This window comes from Nipponia nippon, unplaced genomic scaffold (genome assembly GCF_047370975.1).
Source record: "Nipponia nippon isolate SJK-2023a ecotype South Korea unplaced genomic scaffold, ASM4737097v1 scaffold_5, whole genome shotgun sequence".
NCBI lineage: Eukaryota > Metazoa > Chordata > Aves > Pelecaniformes > Threskiornithidae > Nipponia > Nipponia nippon.
In genome coordinates, this window is record NW_028262369.1 from 52014768 (window position 1) to 52022370 (window position 7603).

The 7603-nt window shown below is 51.1% G+C and overlaps 1 protein-coding gene across 2 annotated transcripts in view; it reads left to right on the top strand.

Moving 5' to 3' along the window:
* The window catches only part of ASTN1 (astrotactin 1), a 56156-nt gene extending 48910 nt beyond the window's left edge, over positions 1-7246 (top strand). The window contains exon 23 of one of the 2 annotated variants that reach the window (XM_009463596.2): positions 3836-7246. In XM_009463596.2, the coding sequence (XP_009461871.2) occupies positions 3836-4070 (235 nt within the window). In that variant the 3' untranslated portion in view covers positions 4071-7246. The remainder of the gene's footprint in view (positions 1-3835) is intronic. The other variant, XM_087733367.1, reaches the window with a different exon arrangement.
* Positions 7247-7603: the final 357 nt, after the last annotated feature.

Genomic DNA, 7603 nt, shown 5'->3' on the forward strand with positions numbered 1-7603 from the left:
TGCTCCACAGCTCCTCTTGCTGGTCTCACTAGTAGCTGTCTTCCAGCCCTGCTTCTCCAGGTGATCACTTGTGGATTTCTAGGAGAGGATTGGAGATCCTCTGTGTACCTTCTCTGTCCTCCTGAACTCTGCTATGTGGTCAGAAAGACTCAGCAAATAGCTGGTGGCTGTCTTGCACTTAGTGTCTTAGGCATGTCTCCTAGTTCAGCTTTAGTGGAAAACTCCTAAGAGATACTCCACTCCCCGGGGCAAAGCTGAGGTCTCTCCTCTTTTCCCTTTTCCCATTTGTGTTCTAAGAAATGTGAGCTCTTTGAGGCACAGCCTCAAAGCTCAGTAGCGACATCCCACAGCACGTGGAGTCTTGTTAAGGCTGAGGCTCCCACCAGCTCCTCTGCCCAGGGTTGCTTTGTTCCCATAATACCAAGTGGGATCAGCAGGCTTGGACTTACGTCTCACCTTCGTCTCGAGCCCAGCTGCAATGATGCTGCTTTGTCTCCATTTCCAGATGTGAAATCCAGCCCCAGTTTGCACAGACCATCTGACATCTGTTGTGATGGTTTGCGTGAGGGGTACATAAAATTCCATACATGACAGACTGGAGTCATCACACAGCCACTGCCATTGCCAAGGCTGAGCATTGCCATCACTGCTCGCTGCCTCAGTGGGGAGACCAAGGACCAGCCAGAACATGGGGTGGAAGCTGCCTACGACACAGAGGTGCATTGGCATGGAGCAGCCAGAAATGCCACTGAATTGCCCAAATGTTACCTTTTGCTGTGTGAATCTACGAGCCAGAGGGTTAATTCCACCCTCTGGAAATGCTGGAGCACTTAGGATGGGATGACGCAAGTTGCTGATGAAGTGTTTGCAGCTCGCGCTACTTGGAAAGAGACATTTAGGCAGCTGCAGTGGGTTCTGGTGATGACAAATCTTGGAAAGCAGACCTCCTGTTTGATCGTCTGCGAGGGCGAAGGATCCAGACTGGTGGTGGCAGGACAAATCACTTGCAGATGACATTATTTAGCCAGCAGAGTGTTTGTTTGACTGCTGCTGATGCTCTTTTGAAGTCCTGGATGTGGACCCACGCGACTGACTCTACCATGTCCCTCCTCCTCCACGCGGCCATGCCGCCTTCTGGCTCTGCTTGCTTGGGGTGCGCTTGCCTCCCTTCTTGGCGATGCTGGCTGCTGGACTGAAGGAAGCAAGGGTGTGTGCAGATAACTTCTCTGGGGTTATGAAAGCAAGTCGCTCCCTCCCAGTCTGAGAAAGCCTGGAGAGAGGTCTGAACTTTGCATAAGGAGAAGAAATGGAGGGAAACACAAGTCATTTTCTAGCAAGTAACAAGTGAAAGTAGGATTTGATGCAAAGCCTGGTGAAGTTGGGTAGTGTCTATGGGCTTTAAGCCAAAATCTGTGGGATCATATTCAACGTTCCTGTTACGGTACCTGTGACGCCGGAGGAAGAGAGGCAGTCGCAGCACCTTGCCTAGATGTCTAGGTGCGGGGACCAAGACAAGTGAGAGGTCGGCTACCTTCTTATGGCTGGAAGACCTGGCCAGCTTGGGTGACTGTCTCCAGAGTCAGCACCATGCTAAGCACCTTCACCTCTCTGCTGTGCTCTGGATGTGAGCCCCGGGGCTGCAGGTGTCACATGGCTGCAGAGCTGGACAACCTCTCTATGGCTCCAGACCGGCCCCTTGGAGCTGCAGCCACCTCTGTGATGGACCTCTTGAGGGTTTCCTCTCCAGGAAAGCCTAGGTTGGCTCTGGCTGGGTCTGGGGTAAATTAATTCCTCTCCAACCAGCTCTCCCATGGTGCACCTGGCCTTGGAGGAAGGTGTGGAGGGGTTGTGGATGTTCCTCTATGGTTGGTACGCATACCCTTGAGCTGTCAAAGCAGCCACAACACAGCCATGTGCTCCACACATAACCCCTGCTTATCCAATTAAGAATGTGACAAAGAGGGTTTTTTTCCCTGGCATCACAATTTGTACCTCTGCTGCCTGTTCTGTGCTGAACAGATGCTGAATTAAAACTACCAAGGGGATGTATCTTCTCTTCCCTGTCTATACTAACCCACCAACTGACCTTGAAGCTGGCTAGGAAACTTATCCCAGCTCTCGAGTCACTTAAACTTCTATCTGGGTTTCCAGGCACATGCGATACTCACCTTCAAGACACTCCATTTGAATCCATTACCTCCACATTTGCCAGATTCCCTGGAGATCACCCAAAGTGCTAGACAAGTTTAAAATGAACATAATGTGTTTTATCTGAACAAGCTGTTTTTCTTGATAAAAGCATTAGAAGCACAATTTTAAGAGGAAAAATGTGAAAAGAAGAGAACACAATTTAGGTCATATTTGGCCAGGATCCTCTGCGCTCTTCCAGTATCTCATCCAACATGCAGGATTGGTAATGTAGCCCTTTCTCTCTACCAGAACAAGCCCACACCGAGGCTATGTTGCCCTAGGGGTGCTGCACGTCTGTCTTCTACTGAAGATGGATTCCTCCTAGACCTCCTCTCCCTCTCTCACCTGACCTTCTCTCCTGCCTTCCTTGGCTGGGTTGTAGCTCTTTAAAAAGCGCCACTGCCATGACCTGCCTTTCCTTGTTTTGCTGTCTGCAACTGGAAGATGCAAAATGCACATGCAAAGAACTGGGGAGCTCCGCCACATCTTCTGCTCTCTCAGAGCTTTTTTGGTCAAACCGATGTTATATGCCTCAGTATATTCCTTCTAGTTTGCACACTATCCTGTAGGACACATTTCCTCAACTGTTACTAAACATTACAAGTCATGTAGCAGGAGTGTCACTCATTGTACTTATATCTTGTGATATTGCATCTTATGAGGATCATAATTTTTATCTCGCCCTCAGCCTTCCACACAGACCCCCACAAGCCAGGCATGATATTTTGAGTGTTTTTTTTTCCTAAATCTCCTTCATGCTCAGTGGTGTCCCAGCATGCTGGCTCCCAATACTGTGCATTTCTTCTCCATCATGTGCCCCTCAGTCATGTGATGGCAAGGGAGCGATGCTCCTGGCATGCCTGCCTTTTCCCTGCCCTTCCTGCCATGTCACTGGAGGTGTCTTACACCAAGCCATGAGTGACCAGCGCAGTTCCCAAACATGCAACACATGCACTTCACGGAGAGGACACACGTGGTGACACTGCCCTGGGCTGGCCACACACATCATGCCTGACACCTTTTCGCGTTTCTCCCCACTGCCTGCAGTGCTATCTGCTCCCACTTTTCCATCCTGTCATATTTGGGGTCCGGTAGCTGCAGCAGTGACTGGTGATGCCATTTGAGTCTTTGATGATGTCCATCCCAAGGGGTGTTGGGGGTTTCACAGCTACACCTGTGACTGTTGCCTCACTAAACCCGCAGCAAACCTGGCGTTGTTTAAGGGATGATAGTGGAAGGAGAAGGGAGGGACGGGGCAGGGAAGTGTAAGGTGAGTCCCAAGACCAGCGTAGCAGGTCCAGCACCACCATGGTGGCATGGGCATCTCTGACCTGGGTAGGGGCTGTTCTTGCATGCATTTAGGCTTTCAGTGCTGCCACGGGGCTGGTGCGTCCCCCCAGCCCTGCCGTTCCTCCTCGTCCTAGCAGCATCGGGCTCCGCTCAGCCTGCTCTCCATGCTGCCTGACTCTTGTGTTATCTCTTCTCCATCCAGGAGCTCCCGCGGTGTCCTTAACTGTCTTTGCTTTTCTCTCCTCATACACTTCTCCTGCCCTTCCCACCATCCCCCTGTGGTGTTTCCATCACCCCTGCCGCCCCTTCACTGTCCATCCCCTGTGGCATCTCCCCTTGCCCGCCCTCACTGCAGGAAGGCCGGCCTCATCCTCTCGCAGCTGGGGGACCTCAGCAGCTGGTGCAATGGCCTCCTGCAAGAGCCCAAGATCAGCCTCCAGCGCTCATCCCTCAAGTACCTTGCCTGCCGCTACAGCGAGATCAAGCCCTATGGGCTCGACTGGTCAGAGCTCAGCCGGGACCTCAAGAAGACATGCGAGGAGCAGACGCTGAGCGTCCTTTACAATGACTATGGTGACAAGGACTACTGAGGGTTGCAGGCGCCTGCTGTCATGCTGGCCTTCCCACAGGCGTTTGTGAGGGTTTTATACATGGACCCATGGTGGGGAGGGTGTCACTGATGTTTCTGGAGGCAAAAATTTGGACTGGGGAGCGAAACCGGCTGCTCTGTGCAGGACTGTCTCAGTATTAGTTTCTTCTTCTACTTGGCCAAAAGCCTTTCTAGTTAGAAGTCTTGTGGGACCCAGTTTTCTTGGTTTTGTTTCATTCATTTTGCCAAGAGGTTCCTCAGCATTGGTGGAGAGGGCAGGTCTTGCCCCATCCCTGCCCTGGCTGTGGGGACCATCCCCAAGGGTGGGGGACACTGTTCACAGGAGAAACACGGTGACACAGCCAGGACAGGAGAGCAGGTGTTGCAGGGTTGGGAAAATGGAGGCAGGGCATGCAGGTTGAGATGCTAACGGTTATGGCTGAGCAAAACAGCCACTGGATGGCCAAGAGGGTTGGGATTTTTTTTTTTTTTTTGCAATTGTAAAGCATGAGGTCTGGATGAGACCTGGCCAAGCAATGGTGCCATTGCAGGGCAGGGCTGGTGTGGTGTCACCTGCTCGGGTGAGAAGAGAAGAGCATTGGTGAGCCCATCTCCTCAAGTTCTTCTGTCCTGGTCAAAGCCCACATCTGCTCCAAGATTCAGAGTCCTCCAGAGCAAAGGCAGCTTGGCCTCAGGGCCAGTGGTCAGCTGGACATCATGAGCTTTCTTCTTGTGGGACCACATTCCTAGGAAGTCAACTTAAAAATCTCTTCCATTATTTTATTTTTTACCCACCATAATAAAGACTTTGAAGCAATGTCAAACTACTGTTCAGGAGTGTCCCAGCCTAGAGAGCAGCACCCAGATGGCACAGACAAGGCTGCCTTCTGCACCAGCCATGCTGTAGCTGTGGCATAGCCCAGGCTCTGCATGGCGAGGGGAGCAGGGTGTAGCGTACCCCAATGTGGTGGTGCAGGATGGTTCTGGAGGTCCTGATCCCAGAGAAGGTTTGGTGACATGACGTGGCAGGCAGGCTTCTGGGGGTGTTGCTTGCCTATGTTCAGGCTCACATCTGCAACTCTCACCAGTGACTTTTTTTAAACCAGACAACTGGGGTTGTCCTGGGACACTGGGCTTGGTTCAGAGCAAACTGTTCTCCAAAACCCTGTTACCACTGTTGGAGGCAGCAAACGGCTTCCTTTTAGCTTCAGCTTCCAGCCTGGTTTGCAGAGGAGGCATCTCTGGACTTGCCAGCTGTGCATCTTTGATCTGGACAAGCCAGGAGCCCTACAGTGGGATTTTTATGATGCCTCTTCAGAGAGGAATTTCCTTTTCATTTTTTCAGTCTTGGCAGGAGCAATCTTCAGCCTGTCTCTTATGATTTTCTGCCTCATTCCTCCTCCTCCTACCTGCCAAGGACACGGCTCGAATATTTGCGTGGTGCTGAGAGGGAGGTGGCTGTGGTCCACAGCCAGTTACAGCCAACAGTGCTGCAATACAGTATTTGCTCAACAGCAGGTCAGTATCTTCTTGCAGGACCACACAGTGCTTTGCTCTTCCCTTCTTGTGGGCAGACCTCTCCTCCAGGGGCAGCTGGCCTGGACTGGGGAGCTGCTGGGAGCAGCCACCAACAGTCATTATTACCTGAGCATCCCCATGTCATTTCTGTAATGAATGTGTCTAGCAGGGGTCATCAGGCAAATGGATGCTCTTTGCAAGAAGGAAGTCTATTGGATCCTTTTGGCTTTTTCTCACATGTTTCTCCTTATATTTTGATGTGCCTGATGCTGGCAAGGGCTTGGGGCTCAGAGCAAGACCAGCGCTGTCTCCATGTGCAGGTATACGTGGGCAGGTGGTTCGTACTGAGCCATTGCTCCTTTTCCTTTCAGCCACTGGCAGTGTTGGCCAAGACATTTTGTTTTATCATCTTGCTTCTCCCAGTGGATGCTGAGACAACTTTTAACTTCCAGCCGGGCAGCCGTCCACAGATGGGCAAAGGGCACCTCCGCTCAACACCTTCAGAGGGATGCTTGAACGAAGGCTGCTCTGGCCTAGACACAAATTGGTTGCTCGCCAAGTAATACCGCTTACGTGGCCTTTATATGAAACGCAGACTGTTTTCCTTTGGGTAGCAGACTCCTCTCTTTTATTGCTTACTAGGTGCAGCAGCAGGGACAGGAGCAGTGCAGTCTGCCAGCCACTCGCTGCGACGCTGCCAGGAAAACCCTGGACACCCCATGCATTCACACCTGCCTAGGTTACTTTTTCGTCCGGCCCCAAGATTTGCACTGGGGCTCTGCAGATATTTCTGTTCTGCTTCTGTGCTCACATTTCAAATCCCTTGCGTGGTCAAACAAAACCCCGCAGCATCATCAGCTGGCTGGGCCGGACTCTGCTTCTGCGGCCCCAGCTTCACCATGGGCTGGGAGATGGACCATCCTGGAAGGTGAGGGGAAAGCCACCCATCCAAGGTCCTTCGACAGCACCCTTGCACAGTTGGAAGGGACTTGGCATTCCTATCCCGTGGTGGACTGCCCAGTCTGCTGGTGAGGCTATGCTCCGCTTGGTTGACCGCCGCGGTGTTGCTGCACCTGCTGTGCCGGCAGATCCTGCCGGCGTGGCATGTCTGCAGGGCCATTTTCACGATGGCCCTGGCTTCATGAAGGCTTCCTTCTTCGTTTCGTCACTCTGGCTTTGCAAGTCAGAATTTTGCCCAAACTTGGATTTTCTTGCCAAAATCCCTCAACTAACACATGAGCCCATCTCAGACAAATGCCAGCAGCCTGCCATTGGGGCCCAGACCAGAGGCAAGGGTTGCACCATGGCTGCAGACCTGGCCTTGGTGGGATGTGTTGTATGGGGCTTGCTCATCCAAAACAGCTGGGGGCAAGCCCCAATGTGTACCCTTCCCTGCAGAGCTGACACCATCCATGTCTGCTGCAGGGCCCTACTATTGGGTCTGCACGGTATTTTCTCTTGGACTCCTGGTTCTTCCCATGCTATCAACCACATGAAAGCTGGAGAAGACATCATTTTCCATCCATTTCTGCAACCTTCCTTGCCCCCCTGCCCTCTCTTCTTGTTTTGTTTCTGAATTAATGAGCGATCATTCACCTGAGATGAACCTCTGGGTCGTTATCTTTTCTTTGCTGCACCTGTACCCCTGTAATAGCATTACTACCTTTTACTTGTCGTGGAGTTATTTAACATACAAAGATGGTTTGGTCCTTTTCTTTGCAAAGATGACTACAATTCATGTTCCTTGATGTTCTATTAAAACTCTAATGTGACGTTTTACTACTGTAGATTGAAAGTAGGGTGCTTTAGGGTGAGATAGCCACGTGGCAAGAAACACAAAACCCTTCCGGATTACTTAAAGAAAAAAAAGGTTTTAAATAACAGCAACAAAAAAAATCATTGTAACAATATGTAAAACTCCAGATGATAATTTAACTGACTATTAAACGGAGCTGTTAGTAATCTGTGGCTCTGGCAAACTGGAGTGTTTGTTTATAGTTTTGGTCCAGTTGATGT